Here is a 16,573-nt window from a genome sequence, read left to right as displayed (position 1 = left end):
AAAGGGGAAAATATGTATAAAGGAGAGAAGCTTATGTGTAAGAAGAAGGCATTCGAAGATTTAACAAGTGTGAAAAGCCTCTAGCCTCTATGTACCAAGCTTCTTCCTTTGGGACCAAAGCTAAGAGAATTCACTGTAGAACCAAAGCTAAGAATATTCACTGTGAATACTCCTGCTCAGGGTGCTGTGTGCTTTGCCTGTGTTGGTTAAAATCTATTTTTGTTTTTACTGTTGCCTTAACAGAGGTGTAACTGGGAGTTAGGTTAATTAGGGGAGCTAGGAGTTATCATAGTGGTAATTTGTAAACTTATGCATACGCTTAAAATTATTTCTTTTATTAATAAATGTTTAATTTAGTTTTGTAAAAATCCTCTAAGACTCAATAGACTTATTACTACCGAGTTCAAAGCATGCATCTCAAAAGAAAAATACAAATTGCAAAATAGTTGTGGCAGTTGTTTCAAATTTCCTCTGGGATTTACCATCCACTGTGCCACAACAGCCAAAACATCAGATTGCTGTGGGACATGGTGCCACTTGTGCTGCTTCAGACAAGAGGGTAGAATGACCTGGAATGTTGAGCATTATGTGTCTTTCCTCATACGGTTCAGACTTATGTGAAATATGAGACAAATACAAGTTACTGATTTTGAATTTTTGTGTGCATTATCTAAGCTTATTGCGTAGCAAATTGATGCTTTGAAGATCTGTGGTAAAGGTATTAAGTTGTGTGCCAGTCCTGCTGGCTTCACCTCACAAAATTATATTACGTGTCTATTCTACATAGTCAGAGATTAAAGCAAGAATTTAATTCCCTACTTGCTATGCTTCCAGAATCCCGTCATCTGTAACAAAAACAGAAAATGCTGGAAGTGCTCAGCAGATGTGTCAGGCAGGCCACCACTGAATGGGTGAGGGAGCCTCTCTCCAGGATGGCTTGTGGAAACCTGGAGCCTGGAAAATTCCAGTTGGCCTCTTTTAACTGGCCTCAATTAGGCTTTTAATGAGCTTGACCGGCTACCCACTGTGTGCAGGCGGGTAACCCTGCCAGCCCCCCAATTCCATCTCTGCAAAAATGGCCCGGAAGCAGGATGAAGCCAGGGTACTGGCATGCCTGCTGGCAGTGTTATATTTAGACTCTGATCCTGGACCCAGTAGGAGCTGAAATTCCAGCTCAACATTTCAGGACACCTTTCATCAGAACCGCTTTCAGTGATGCTGCCTGACCTGTTGAGTATTTCCATCATTTTCTGTTTTTATTTCAGAGTTCCAGTACCTGCAATATTTTGTTTTTCTGCCATCACCTGGCATCTTGTATTGACATATTCACCAGAATCGTGCACCAATCTCCTTTGTAGCTCCTGATGCATTATATTTTATTGTTATTTCAGGCCTCAGTGTAAAGAGCAGGAGATTCTTGGAATAGATTGCACCTGCCAAGTTCTCAATATGTCAAGGCAGCTGTTAGATGAGAGGCAAGAGGACCCAGCAGAATACCGCACAGGTGAGACTCTTGAGTGCCATAGGGTCCTAAGTTATAGTCTCAAATAATTATCATATAGGCCACTAAATTCAGCTCTGTGGCTCAATGAATGCCATTTTGTCCCTAAAATGGCATCTATGCCGCAAGCACACACTTCTGGCATCAGGCACGCCTCACACTATTTTAGTGACAGTTTTAGTGAGCCTACAGGGACAGTCTGCCAGAAATATGCAGAGTAGGCAGATAATGACATCAAACGGTGTGTAACACTGACTTAACAACAGTTATGTTAATTTGTGCTGCACTACTAGGGGGAGCACTTCTTGCACTTGCACAGACACAATGTCAGCCACAGTGAATCTGTCTGTGACTTTACCATTTGCAACTAGACAGACATTCTAAATTAAGTTTTGAGATGCAAACTAAAATCTGCTATTAGGGAGTGAATTAAAACAGAATCATGTTAGAACTGACTGTTGCCCAAGTGTTCTGTTCATTTGTCAGTCATTATTATTAAAACTCTCATCAGAAAAACACCAGTGTTTTCCTTTTTAATAGAACTTTTTGCAGATGCTATCTAAAAGACTTATGGAGCATGAGCTTACTCCAACTTACATTATTTATTAATTTTTATTATTTACTATAAATGAATGTATTCTTTTGTAAATAAATAATTAAGAAACAATATTAGAATAAAAGAATCATTGCCCAATGTGGGGTGCATGACTCTGGGTTTAAGAGCCCCATAAATTACCAATTGAGCTAGCCAGGAATTGCCTCCACAAGGTCTTTCCAACCTGCTTCAGAAAACTTATTGTGTAAACCTGCCATCACTATTTCCATTTTGTATATCTAGGATACATTACAAATTCAACAAGTTTATCCCCAATAATAAAGCAGGAGCTTGAAGTTGGATTTGATGCTCTGCAGCCATGTGCTCACCACTGATGTGCCTGCTGCCAAATGGAAAGGTGTCAGGGTCAGTTGCACATATGCTGGCGGCCAGAGTGCTGGCTGTTTGCACATCTACAACTGCAGCTGACGCCTTTCCGGTCAGCAGCAGGAGTTACGGAGTTTAATGCCAGCACTGCCATTTTGGAGCTCAACATTCCAGCTATTGCTATCTCCTAAAGGCACACAGCTGAATTTATGTTCAGCAACAGAAAGGGCCTCCCGCCAGCACTGCTTAAAAGGATCATTAATTACTTTAAAGTTAGTTGCTTATTGAATTCTACTAGCTCTTGCTGAAGTGATTGTTGAAGTGATTGGTGCTTTCCAGAGTTGTTCAAAGTTGCTGAAGTCTGCAGGGAGTGATGAGGCATATGCTGAAGGACTTGGTCCTGATTTCAAGAGTACTGTGCAAACCACCTGCTCCCAGACATGTATGGCAACAGTGTGCATCCCCTTGGTCGATAGCATAACAGAGAGGATGGGCAGAGGCAACACAAAGCCAGAAAATTAAGTTGCTGGAAGCGTTAGGAGGAGGAGAGGGTTCTCAGCTGTAGGCCATATTTGTAGTATATGTAAATATATAGTCTACATCATCAGTGGCAGAAGAGGACATGCCAACAGAGCATGGAGAGACAATTCTATGTAAAGCCTCGTGCTAAGTCTGAATTGTACATAGTTAGTATAATGTTCAATAAAAGATACAGTTTACCAACAGCTTTGCCTCTAGCAGTATCTGTAAATCCAGATCATGAACAGCTGCCTCTAAGACCCACAATGTTGAGAACAGAATGTCCACCCAGGGTGTTCAAGAAGCAAATCTCCTACTTCAACATCAGTGAGGAACAGTGTGTCAGAAATCTCCTCTTAATTAATAACATTCTAGCTGAAATCTGCCACTTGCTACAGTCACCTCCTTTAGGTGGCACACACTGCTGCTTTTGTGCACCAGTGGTGGAAGGAGTGAATGTTTAAGATGGTGGATAGGATGCTAATCAAACAGGCTGCTTTGCCCTGGATGGTGTCGAACTTCTTGAGTGTTGTTGGGGCTGCACTCATCCAGGCGAGTGGAGAGTATTCCATCGCACTCCTGACTTGTGCCTTTGATTGGAGGTTTTACCAACTGTTGATTAGTAGTTTTATTCCTGCTTGCTACACATTGGTTGGTACTGTATATGTCTATTCAGTTTAATTTGCTACTTTTTTTATGAAACCAAATTTTCAACCAATGAAGTGCCAATCTGCAATAAAAACTTGCATGATTGCTATTGAAGCATTGAATTAGAAAGTCTGATGGACAAGACATTTAGTAAAAACATCATTTTGAAATGTATTTAAATTAAAATAGCTGCATAAGAAACAATATTTAGCTCTGCTGTAATATTTCTGCTCCCTTTGCTAAAGTGCAGGATTAAACCTTAATAGCAAATGAGATAAGACTGCTTTTATCATATCTTGAATATCAATTTCACAGCACGAAAGCATCAATTGATGCATATGCACATGTGTGAATGAGAGATGTACACCTGCTGGTTTTTTAAAATATTGTTCCTTGATAAATGCTGACCTAAAGCTGAAGACTAATAAATTTGTGTTTACAGGAGGCTACCATCCAGTGAAATTAGGGGACATTTTTAATGGAAGATATCAAGTGGTGAGAAAATTGGGGTGGGGCTATTACTCAACAGTGTGGCTTTGCTGGGATCTGCTGTAAGTAACCAATCTTGTTCATGTTGGCTTGAGTAATGTTTTTAAATTTTACATTTTTAAATTGAGAAACCAAGATTAATGATCAAGAATATACCACAAAGGTTGAAAATGGTAAAAGAGATGAAGTAAATCAAAAAATAGTGATTAGATTATGTCAACCTTGGATTTTGAACATCTTTAGGCTCCAAGAGGATGGGATGACCGAAGGAGACAAGGGAGTAGGTGTTGACTTTAGCCAATAGTATAAAACAGATGGTAGCGAGTTGGCAGTGCATTTCATTTCTCTCTTGATTTTCATTTCCATTGGTGTCAATATGGGTGTCACCAACAAGGCTAACTTTTGTTGCCCATCCCCTGAGCAGGTGGTGATAGGCGACCATCTTTTCAAATTACCGCAGTCTGTGTGGTGAAGGTACTCCCACAACGCTGTTACAAGATTTTGACCAAATGATGATGAGGTAACGGCAATAGACATCCAAGTCAGGATAGTGTGTGACTCGGAGAGGAACTTGTGAGTGGCGGTGTCCCCATGCACCTGCTGCCTTTGTCCTTCTAGGTGGTGGAGGTCATGGATTTGGGAGGAGCTGCCAAATAAGCTGGGCAAGTTGCTGCAGTGAATCTTGTGGGCAGTACACACTAAAGTCGCACTGTGACTCTGGTGGATACTTAAACGGTGCGATTGGGTGCTGATCCTGTCCTGAACGGTATCAGTTTTCATGAGTGTTGTTGCAGCTTCAGGTAAGTCACACTCATGAACTTTTCCTCATGGATTATAGAAAAGCTTTGGGGTATCAGGAGATTGACCACTTGTCACAGAATACCCAGCACCTGACCAGCTCTGGCAGCCATAACATTTATGCGGTTGGTCCAGTTGAGATTTTGGTCAGTGGTGACCCGCAGGATGTTGATTGTGGTAGATTTGTTAGATAATGGTAATGCCATTGAATGTCATGGGGGAGTAGTTAGGTTCTCTATTGTTCGAGGTGGTCATCTCCTGACACTTGTATGGTTTGAACGTTACTTACTGCTTATCAGCCCAAGCCTGATGTTGTCCAGGTCATGCTACATGCAGGCATGGACTATTTTATTATATGAGGAATAGCCTAAACCTTTTTTTTGTATTGATGCTATACAAATGCAAGTCATTTTGTAAGAAAGCTTAATGCAGCTATGTTTCATTTAACAGAAAAAATAAATTTGTGGCAGTAAAAGTGGCGAAGAGTGGAAGGGGGTTTTCAGAGGCAGCCCAGGATGAGATCAGGCTTCTGAAATGTGTGAGTAACCTTGTACAGAAACAAATATAAAGATGGACGTGACCTCAGATACCAATCCAGAGACTTGAGCACAAACTCTAGACTCCACTGTTGTGCTATTGGAATTGTGCTGCCATATGGGTTATTAAGCAGAGGCCTGGTCTCCCCTCCCAGACATAAAAGATACCATGGCACTACTTGAAGTAGAGCAGGGGAATTCTTTCCGGTGTCTTTGTCAACACTTATCCCTCAACCAACATTACTAAAAGAGATTATCTGGCCATTATTTCATTGCCATTTGTGGGATCTTGCTGTGTGAAAATTGTCCACTGTGTTTCTTTCATTAAAACAGTGACTGTACTGCAAATGTGCTCCATTAAAAGCGCTTTGGGAAGTCCTTAGGTCATGAAACATGCGATATAAATGCAAGGTCTTTGTCTAATTAAATGAAAGGACCTGGCAAATGGATGTTCCACTGCAGCTCACTGGCTGGAAATTTTGACAAGTCCCATCCTCAGCCATACAGCATGTTTGGTCTGGGTGACGGGGAGAGAAGAGGGGAGGCCTTGCACAGTACAGCAGTGGGTCAGAGTTTTTATTTTGCAAGCTCAGGAGGAGTACTCCTTCTGAGCCCAGAAAAATAAAAATTTCCTGCGCCATGTTTTTAAACAACCTCCAGTGGCCGCTTTAAACTGTTGGTTAGGCTGCTCAATGACTGGCAATAGTGGCTGGAGTACGTGAACTTATGTTCTGCCTATTTGTACCCAAAAATCGCAACTGAGATTGTATGTTGACCTGGATTTACATATTTAGGTGGCTTCCATCTGGGAATAGGTGGGTGGGCTGCTCAGCCACAAGACCTGTTGAAAAGTGCAGGTGAATCTTGGATGACAATGGGGTGAGGGAATGGATGCCGTCCCAGGCTCCAGCTGCTGGATTTTCAGGGGACAAACAAAATGGCCAACAGCTGAAAGTCACACCCGCACTGTTGAGGCTCACACCATGACCACTTGGACAAGGCATTAGAGGGTGACTGGCAGCCAAGGTGGCATACCAGATTCATGAGAAAGGACAGGCACTTGCCAAGGGCAAAGAAACAAATTAAAAATACTTTGAAAGCCCCCATAAATAGAGTAACATTAAAATTGAATTCCTCCCATTTGAGAAAGGAAATTCCAACTTTTTGCATCACCAAAGCTCCCAAATCTGATCTCCTGGCCACAAAAGGGCGGTTTTAGTGTTATGTATCTGATGTGCCAATCCCAGCAGTCCAATGTACACAAAAAATTTAATTTCACCGAGCATTTTATGTGCATTTTGAAAAGGAACACTGATATTGTGGATTCCTTTCTTATGGATGTCAGGACATTGCATTCCAATCCTTGTAGCAAGCACCATTTAAAGAAAAAGGTCCATTCATTGGAGTTGCCGTACTTCTGTTATGTTTATACAGTTACTGTTGTGTCTTAATCCTCACTTAGACTGCAGCGGTTCAAGAAGGCAGCTCACCACCACCTTCTCAAGGACAACTAGGGCTGGGCATTAAATGCTGGCCCAGCCAGCAAAGCCCACATCCAGTGGATGAATAAAAAAAACTTTGCTTCAAGGTGTAATTCTTCAGATCTGCAGCTTGGAGGCAGCCTGTGTGTACCTGGATATGTTAATTTATTTCTCCAGTGGCAACACAAGATTCATTCCAATGAAGTCAGGAATTGAATAGCCTAAGGGTGACATTTCCTTGAGATGACCATTCAGCCCTGTTGGGAAGGGTGTTGAGGTCAAATGTTACATTGAGTCAACTTTTATTCCTGCAGAGATGAAACAGGAGTTGACACTCCACTTTGTGATATGACGTTGCATGGTACATCACTGAGTTTCATTGAAATAGGAGTCAGCCACAAAGGGGCAGAAATTCAACTTAATTTCCTCATTTTTGGACACAAAATGTAGGATAGGGGACCAACTTCAGGTTGTGATGTCCCAAGCTCAATCTGCCCCTTGAGGTGCACTGACTGCCAAATGTGCCAGGTGCCTGGCTGTAACAGGCATTAGATTGCTTGCAGATATAAATAGGGGACCCAAATGTAGACTCCAAATGATATTTAAGTGCAAAGTCTGCATCATGCATGGTCCACCAGATGGTTCCGGGTCTTGAGTGGCTTTCCGCACAAAAAACAACAGCCAATGTTTCAACTTTTGAATAGTTAGGTGATTTTGGAGCCAGGAGGAACTGACCTGAGATCCCCTCATCCATTTGACCTCTTCCCCCGATCCCCTCATTACCTACCATTCCAGCTAGTTTGGCATCAGCCCAGAATTATGTGGAAAATACTGCACAGAAGCAGGCCATTTGGTCCATCTAGCGTAAACTGGTCTTTATAATCCAGCTCTGGCATTGAGCCACCATTAAGCATCTGCAGCTTACCCGGATAATACAGAAGAGGCCTGAGACCAAATATTGATTAGGCCCCTGGCAGCTGGGGACCTCATCCTACTGACTTGCCACCTGTTTTGGGCACAAGTCTAATTTCTTGCCCAAGTCCAGGAGCTGCCAAACAGCTCATTCTTACTTATCTGTGGAAAGACGCAATGGACTGGGCAGAGTGTCGCAGCAAAAGCAAAATACTGCGGTTGCTAGAAATCCGGACTAAAAACAGAAAATGCTGGAAATACTCAGCAGCTCAGGCAGCATCTGTGGAGAGAAAAACAAAGCTAACGTTTCAGGTTGATGAAAGAAGTTAGAGATGTAGCAGTTTTTGAACGGCTACAGAGACAAGGAAAGTGGTGGAAGGACGAAAGAAGAAGATCTGTAATAGGCTGGAAAGCAGAAGAGACTAAATGACAAAAAGGATGACGGTGCAGGATGAAAGGGGCTGTAATAGGGACAAATAAAGGAACAAAATATGGGTCCTGAGAGGCTTCAAATGTTGCGCTAATCCTTTCCCGATGTTACAGAAATTCCATGGAACCATGTAAATTTTTTTTTGATTTGTTCATGGCCCCCTGTAAAATGATCCTTAACCCTCCACCAGGCTACAGCCCCTGTAGCCATATCCAGTATGGATGCAGGAGAGGTCCCTGTCAGAAGACCATCTTCCTATCATCCTGGCCCAGAAATGCTGGTCCAAATTCAGCCAAAAGCACATAGCACCGGAAACTGGAACTTTCCAGTTGTGCTAGTCTCTGAGCCGAACTCTGAACCGGAATCCCCTAAAGAGGCCAAGGTCGCTTTAAAGCATCCAATTCACCTCACCTCACCCTCAATCGAGCTCCAGTCTCTGGGTCCAAACGCCTGTGCCCACTGGCTACCAAAGTTGGCAAGCAGGAGCTAGGCTGGACAAGAGCAGCTCAGCCCTATGATCCCAGGGCCCATCACCCACGAAGTGAGATCTCCAGCACTCCCCTGCGGATCACCTAGAGCAGCTTGACCAGGACATCCCCTGAGTGCTAAACACCCTTTAAAACTCCCAGGCCCTTTTGAAGATACTTGATCAGGAGGTTGGAATGCCTGACCACCCTGCAACTCCTCCCCAACAGATGGAAGTCAGAACTTGAGCACCAAATAGACTTCCCCATGCAGCAGGGAACTGCCAATTCCCTTGTTAACTGTGTGTCTGATGTGCCAGCATGAATGAGAGAATATCTGGATACTTCTGCACTTCCTATTCTTCCTTCAATGGACAAGGCTTTACCCTGACTAGCCATGACTCGTACCAGAGGAATTTCTAACCTTCAGAAACCAGCAGGGACCTTGTTATCTTTAAAGAGGGGCTAATGCCCTCTGTAACTGCCGACAATTAAATTCCAAAGGATTGTGCCAACCCCCTTTGTATTTCTAAGGCAGAGCTCTGGCCAACGGAGACGGTATGTCTGCAAAGGACAAAAGGGACCCTGTATTAAACACCTCACGATTTCAGACCTAGGAAAATACATCTTTTGTCCAACACCCAGGAGAAGAAGTGGGAGGTATGTCACTTGACCTCTCCAATGTGCTAGAAACTGTAATATTGCCATGTGGAACTGAACTATTTTATCATATAACAGGTAGCAGCAGAAAGAGCTCTGTCCAGGTAAAGTGCCTGGCCCTCATCTGCAACATGAATGACTGGAACATGAGAACTGTGCCTTCAAGACTAATTCATCTCTATGTGCCTTCTCCCATCATGGGATTTGGAAATTTGGATCACTCTGCAACAATTTCAGCTTGCTAACTTCTGAAGGAATGCACCACTGGACTTTTGATTCTGGACTCTGGACTCACATGAAACCTTAACTCTTATTTTCACAGATCTTGCCTTTTACCCTTTCTTTCCCTTATCCCTTCTCTATTGTATGAGTGCAAAAAGAGGCAGATGTTGTGTAACCCCTTTCCCATGTTTTGTGTGTGTGTAAAATAAACCAACCCTCTTATTTTACCTAATCTCGAGTTTGCTGTGGGGTTATTAATAGAGGATTGGGTCACTCCAAACTGAGGGGTTATGGAAAATACACTACCACTGAAAAAGGTGGAAATCAAATACACCTTTCTGTTTACAGACAGGTAGTGAGGAGAAATCAGGCTGTTTAAATTAATCCCCCTCCAGTCCAAAACAGTATCCTCAATGTGAATATGGAACTCGACAAGGATTGTGCAGTGGTCATTCCTACCAATACTGTTATTGACAGATGCATCTGTGGAAGGTAGGTTGGTGAGAATACAGTCAAGTATGTTTTTCCCTCTTGATGGTTCCCTCACCGCCTGTCATAGACCCAGCCTAGCAGTTTTGTCCTTTAGCTCGGCCTGTAGTGGTGCTACTGAGCCACTCATGAAGTCATTGATGTCCCTCACCCACGGTACATTCTGTGCCCTTGCCGCCCTCATTGTTTCCTCCAAGTGATGTTCAACATGGAGAAGTACTGATTCATTAGCTGAGGGGGTGAGATATGTGATAATCAGCAGGACGTTTCTTTACCCATGTTTCTCCTGATGCCATGAGACTTCATGGGGTCCAGAGTTGATGTTGAGGACTCGCAGGGTGACTCCTAGGACAACTCCCTCCCAACCGTATACCACTGTGCCACCACCTCTGTCAGTGGAACTGGACATACCCAGGGATGGTGATGGTGGTGTCTGGGACATTATCTGTAAGGTATGATTCTGTGAGTATTACTAGGTTAGGCTGTTGCTTGACCAGTCTGAGAGACAGCTGTATCAATTTTAGCACTAGCCACCAGATGTTTGTAAGGAGGACTTTGCAGGGTCGACAGGGCTGAGTTTGTCATTGTTGGTTCTGGTGCCTAGTTCGATGCCAGGTGGTCCGTAGGTTACATTGTTTTTAGACTTTGTAGCAGTTTGATACAACAGAGTGGCTTACTTGGCCATTTAAGGGTCAACCACATTGTTGTAGGTCTGGAGTTACATGTAGGCTACACCAGGTAGATTTCCTTCCCTAAAGGACATTAGTGTACCAGATGGGTTTTTCCGATAATCAACAATGGTTTCATGGCCATTATTAGACTTTAAATTTAATTTATTTAATTGGTTAAAATTTGCCATGGTGGGATTCAAACCAGGGAGCCCAGAGCATTACCCTGGGTCTCTGGATTACTAGTCAAGTGACGATACCAATACGCCACCACTTCCCTTCATCATAAATCTTGTGAATTGCATTAAATGTGACAGACATAACAACCCACTTCTGTCCCAGTTAGTTCCAAAATGATATCCCTCCTCCCACTCCCATCAAGGAATTTACAGAATTAATTAAGGATACAGTATAACCCTCCCAACATTGACTGCCAGAATTTCAAACAGTGAAATAATCGTAAGAAAACGATATCAGCAAATGATTTACACTTTCCATTGCTTTCTTCTAAAATGTTATTTATTTTCTCAGGTGAGATGGAAAAACTCAAAGGACCCAGGCAAAGAGCGAATTGTCCAGCTACTGGATGATTTTATAATAGTTGGTTCGAATGGTGTTCATATCCTTTCAATCAATTTTGGATGACATTGATTTGTTTTAAATATGGCATACTAAAAGATGATTTGATGTAGTTTACATTTAATGATTGCTGCAAAGTGCCTTCCACGAGAATAGGGAGTATAGCAGTTACCCATACAGTGAGCTCCTGAGTCTCAGTTATGTCACAAGTTCTCAAGCATAGCCCAGACATGTATTCAAATGGAGGGAAATATGAGAGTTAACCAAGGCAGCTCTTGTGCCAATGTTCTTTGCCAATGTTTATTGAGTGGCAGAGGCAGAATTCTGGAAGCAGTCACCTCTGATCTCTGGTTGAAAGGGGTACATGTTAGCCAGGTGTTTCTGAATGAGCTAAAGGGGACTATTTTGAATAGTCACTTGGTAGTACTGAACTTGAGTATTGGTGAGAAAAGAGACATGTTGTCGAAACTTTTCATCTTGCACTCATCGGAACAGATTCGCAAGAATACTGAATCTCAATGGGAAGAGCAACTTATGCTGCATGATGAAAGTGTGCTGTTTGGTTGGCAATTGTTCCCTCTGAAGATTGGTATTCTTGCAATTCTGTCCTGATGAGTGCAAGGCAAAAAGCTTTGACTGCATGTCTGTTTCTTTCAGCAATACTCAGGACCATGTTGAGTGTAATTACCCTAATAACTGAGTTGAGAATGATATAATTTGAGATTATAAGAGCTTTTAAGAATTAGCTCAGTGTAAAGGGGAATTGCAAATGTATATTTCTTCATTGAATGAATTTTAGGATGAAGCTTTTTGAGGATAAGGATGTTTACCTGTGCAGAGTGTAGATTGGAAAGTGTCGATTTCAGGCCTATATCTCAATTATTTAGTAATCTCTAGTTTTGGCAGTGTCATATTTGTTCAACTAGTAATCTGTGGGTTTAAAGAAGTTATAAATTCTCATCCACATCAGGACCAGGATTTTCCCGTCGGCGAGTGGGGGGCGGGGCCTGCTCGCCAACGCATAAAATGACACACAGTGACGTCGGGCAGAGGCGCAGCAAAATCAGCTGTGTGCCGACCTGTCAATGGCCAGTTGAGCCCTGGCGGGAATTGGAATAAGCATGAAACCTCATCCACGGGCGGATGAGGTTTTAATAAATTTTTGTAAAAATTATGGACATGTCCCAACTCATGTGACAGTGTCACATGAGGGGACATGTCAGGAATTTTTTTTTCTCTATTTTTAATGTTTGTCTCAGAAGAGCCAATCTCCCTGAGGCAGCACTTAGCCTCAGGGAGATGAGTGCGCTCTTTTGTGTGCATGTGCGAAAGAGCGCACTCTCGATTTTAGAGATCTCCCCCCACCCTGCCCACACAGGAAGCGCACAGCGCTACCTTTTGGACATCGCGCTGGGTGGGCCTTAATTGGCTCGCCCACGTAAAATGGCACCGTGCCCCCAATTGGGGTCGCCGATCGGAAGCCCGCCTCTGTGCGCCCGCCCTTCAACTTCACCCCCGACGGGGGGAAAATCCTACTCCAGGAGTTTGAATTCATAAACTAAACTGATACTTACAACATAGTACTGAAGGAGACGTTGAACAGAGGTCCTGTCTGTTCAGATGGATGTTATTGGAGGGCACTATTTGGAGAGGAGCATCATGTATTCTGTTCTTTGTTCCTCTCTTGACCATCGTCAGCAAATACAGATTAATTGTTCAATTCATTGTGGTTTGTAAAATCTTCCTGTGTGCAAAACATCTACTGTGTTAGGTTAAATAATAACAATCACTGTACTTCATTTTGTGTGAAATGTTTTTGAGATTTTCTGAGAAGCATGATAAGGCACTATATAAATGCAAGTCTTTGTTATTTCTGAATAACATCACTCCTAATTGGTCAGGAGTGGTTACGTGTTTTGTAATAATCCTTCACTCTTTCTCCAGATGTGTGCTTGGTTATTGAACTGCTTGGTGACCACCTTCATCATTGGATTCTCAGGTCAAAGCGGCAGGGACTGCCCATGACTTGTGTCAAAAAGATTATCCAACAGGTGAGATTGACAGCTGCTCCAGAGAGACAAAGATTTCCTTCATGCCTGTTTTTGGTCCTGAAATGGACAACACTCACTGAACACCTGCCCCAACTGAGAGGCCTGAAATTGGATCTTGTATCTCATTAATTTTTTTGGGGTGAGCTGCCTGTCTTGTCTCCACAGGTAGCCCACCCATGTTGAGAAGCTGAATGTCAGGCCACTTACATGGCCAAGAGCAGCCTGAAGTTAAACCTGGACAGAAGATGGAGGGGAGGGGATGTTGAGTGAGCAATAACTGGAGGGTGGGTGTGCGATTGGGAAATCCTGTAGAATCTGGGAGCAATCCTGCGTATCCTGATTCCATAGGAATGGCTTTTGAATAACTCTACCTTTTGTTGGAAAGGCCACTGCTTAGATCGTAATGGTTGCTGAAAATTCCTGAGCAAAACAGGCCCAGCTCTTCCCCCACTCGTCACTATGCACTGAGATGAGAGCCTATTGATTCTGGGCCCCAGAATAGCCTTGAACCCAAGGCATCCGGCTTGACACATGAGATTGTTTTTTATTTTCTCTCAAAAATGGACAATGCCACGTTTATTGCCCATCCCTAGTTGCCCTTGTTTGTCCTGATAGTAGACATTCTGATAGAACCAGTTGACATTTTAACAATCTGGCATCTTTCAGCATCATTTGGTTTCTGGTGTCACAAAATTATGAATTAAATTTCACTTGCCAAGGCGTGAGTTGAACTCTGGACTTTATGATTGCCACTGCAGTACCACAGCGGCTTCACTACTGTACCCCCATCAGAATAGCAAACAGTTTTACATCCTATGATATTGTCTGAAGCAAGAGGAGGTGTTTTCAGGTATCCTGGCCAGCCTCCCTCCCTCAAAAACAGATTAACTAATCACTCACCATTTGTGGGCCCTTGCTCTGTGCAAATATTCTGCTCCATTTTCTCATAAAACAACAGTACTACACTTCAAAAGTAACTTATTGGTGGTGGAGTGCTTTGGGACAATCTTAGGGTTTGAAAAGGTAATAGATAAATTCAAGTCCTTCCTTTTACCTAAGAAATTCTGTGAGCTGGGAACATGATAGTCCCCTTCTCTTGTCCAGAGCACTGTAGGTGAGAGGGAGCCGAAGGTAAGGTGGTGAGGGACAAAAAGTCAATACTATCAAAAATTAACTAGCCTGCTCTTTCAAAAGTGTGCCTCACAGCTGACGATAGAAGTATCTGACTGGCTGATCGCTCCGTTCTGATTTGCAATGCACATTAAGTGTTTTGGCTAATTGGCTGCTCTCTGTTTGCACGTGACAGGTTCTTCAAGGTCTCAATTATCTACACACAAAATGCAAAATCCTGCACACAGATATCAAACCAGAGAATATCCTTGTGTGTGTCAACCAACAGTACCTCAATCAATTGTCAGCTTCTGTGCAACAGGGAGTGGGTGAAGCACTTCTGAGACCATCAGGTAGTGACATAGAGGAAATGTACAACATTCCAAAAAACACATCTTGTCTGGGTTTCCCAAAAGTGCATCTCATTCAAAGTTCTCAAAAGCACAAAATACCTGATTTATTTTGTTTTTTTTATATAATGGACAGTTTTTCATAAAACAAAACTACATTTTACAGGCTGGCATTCTGCAAATAAAGAATTTGTAGCTTTCATCCTCCAATCATTTAATAATTACTGGTGCGAATTGCTCAAAATACAGCTATTAGACTAGCATTAGCTTTAGCCAAACTCTTAATGCCAAAATGTGTCAAATCTGAGCAGAGATTTCCCTTTGAGCTGAGCTGGATTTTTGTCGTTATTCTCAGAGATACTCCAAGCAGAACAATCAGTTCTGAACCCTATGGATCCTAAACATGCTGAAGAAATAAGAATAAAGATTGTGGACCTGGGAAGTGGTTGCTGGGCGGTGAGTTCCATTCTGTCATGAAATGCATCATTGCTGAGATGGTTTATTTGTCCAAATGCTAGGTTTTATAGTTAGGGGTTGGGGTAGTGGGTTAGGAGGGGGTACTCATTCTCTCTTAGAAGTGAATTTAGTGTTGGATCAAAATTTCACTCATCTCCCTCACCTTCCATCTCCCTAATGAGCCACATCAATCACTTTTGCTGTCCCCTTTTTTCTGAAAACAAAGCACATTTACTTCTGGCTTGCTTTAGTAGTAAAGCCCATGTCTGAACAGAGGGTTGTGAGGCACTTTCATTCAGGCAGAAGATCCAAAGTCATTTTGCGTCTCCTGAATAGCTGTATGATCTCAACTTGTAGTGCATTTGGGGAAGTTTCCTTGTGGCACCTTTTAGAGCAGTGGGGTAGTAGCTTTATTTTATATATCCATGCCAAAAGCTTGCCTGGAATTGCTTCAAGGAACATTGCACAGAGAGCTTTGTTATACATCTTACTCAGGCTCTACTTGACTCATAAGTGGATGATAATAAACGATAATCAGACTTGGATATATATTATTCTATAAACCATTTGAACTGCTCACAAAATGCCAAAATCACTCCAAGGTCTGGCATTCATCATTCTACACTGACTAGCAGGAATGATTTACATTATAGAAAACCCTGCTTGGTGCCAAACAAACAAGGTTTTCTGTAAGGTTGTAAATCATTCCTCTCTTGTCTTTGTCTTTGTTCCAGTTTAAGCATGTTTCAGAAGAGATCCAGACCAGACAGTATCGTGCACTCGAGGCCATCCTTGGAGCTGGCTATGGATCTCCTGCTGACATATGGAGCACCGCTTGTATGGTAAGGAATAAGGCAATGCTTCCGACTTAAAGTGTCTGACATGCCATTTGATGGTGCTCATTACTGTGAAATGTAGTTGAGATTTCTGCAGTATGAATCATATAGGCCAGTAATATAATGGCCTAATTGGATTTCCAGCATCCGCAGTTTTTTGTTTTTATAACATAATGGCCACAACTGTTATCTGAGGCCAATTCTGCACCGAATACTCTCAGCAAACCCCCCAGTGTAGCATGCTAGCAGCCTGTGCTCAAAATGTTTTCAATGCTCACTAAAGCCTTGTGATGTATTTAAATTAGTGTCCTCTTCATTAGGAGTCCCTAATTCTATATTCCATTTGGAATGTGTATGATGCATTTACATGCCAACCCTGGGACATGTGTTTGTGCGTTCAATTCTTGACCTTAGATGTGCCCTGAAGGTGAGGTGCTGAGTGGAGGCAAAGC

General features: G+C 42.6%; 1 protein-coding gene across 1 annotated transcript in view; it reads left to right on the top strand.

Annotated features, from left to right (window-relative positions):
* The window catches only part of LOC121280161 (SRSF protein kinase 2-like), a 40,235-nt gene that overhangs the window by 15,600 nt on the left and 8,062 nt on the right, over positions 1–16,573 (top strand). Inside the window, exons 2-10 of the mRNA XM_041191864.1 lie at positions 1,392–1,504; positions 4,033–4,141; positions 5,328–5,415; positions 11,271–11,354; positions 11,517–11,520; positions 13,263–13,369; positions 14,676–14,832; positions 15,185–15,285; positions 16,020–16,127. Of these exons, the coding sequence (XP_041047798.1) occupies positions 1,392–1,504; positions 4,033–4,141; positions 5,328–5,415; positions 11,271–11,354; positions 11,517–11,520; positions 13,263–13,369; positions 14,676–14,832; positions 15,185–15,285; positions 16,020–16,127 (871 nt within the window). The remainder of the gene's footprint in view (positions 1–1,391; positions 1,505–4,032; positions 4,142–5,327; positions 5,416–11,270; positions 11,355–11,516; positions 11,521–13,262; positions 13,370–14,675; positions 14,833–15,184; positions 15,286–16,019; positions 16,128–16,573) is intronic.

The sequence above is a fragment of the Carcharodon carcharias genome, chromosome 7 (genome assembly GCF_017639515.1).
Source record: "Carcharodon carcharias isolate sCarCar2 chromosome 7, sCarCar2.pri, whole genome shotgun sequence".
NCBI lineage: Eukaryota > Metazoa > Chordata > Chondrichthyes > Lamniformes > Lamnidae > Carcharodon > Carcharodon carcharias.
Note: the sequence above shows the minus strand (reverse complement) of the source record. Positions and strands in the feature narration are given on the sequence as shown.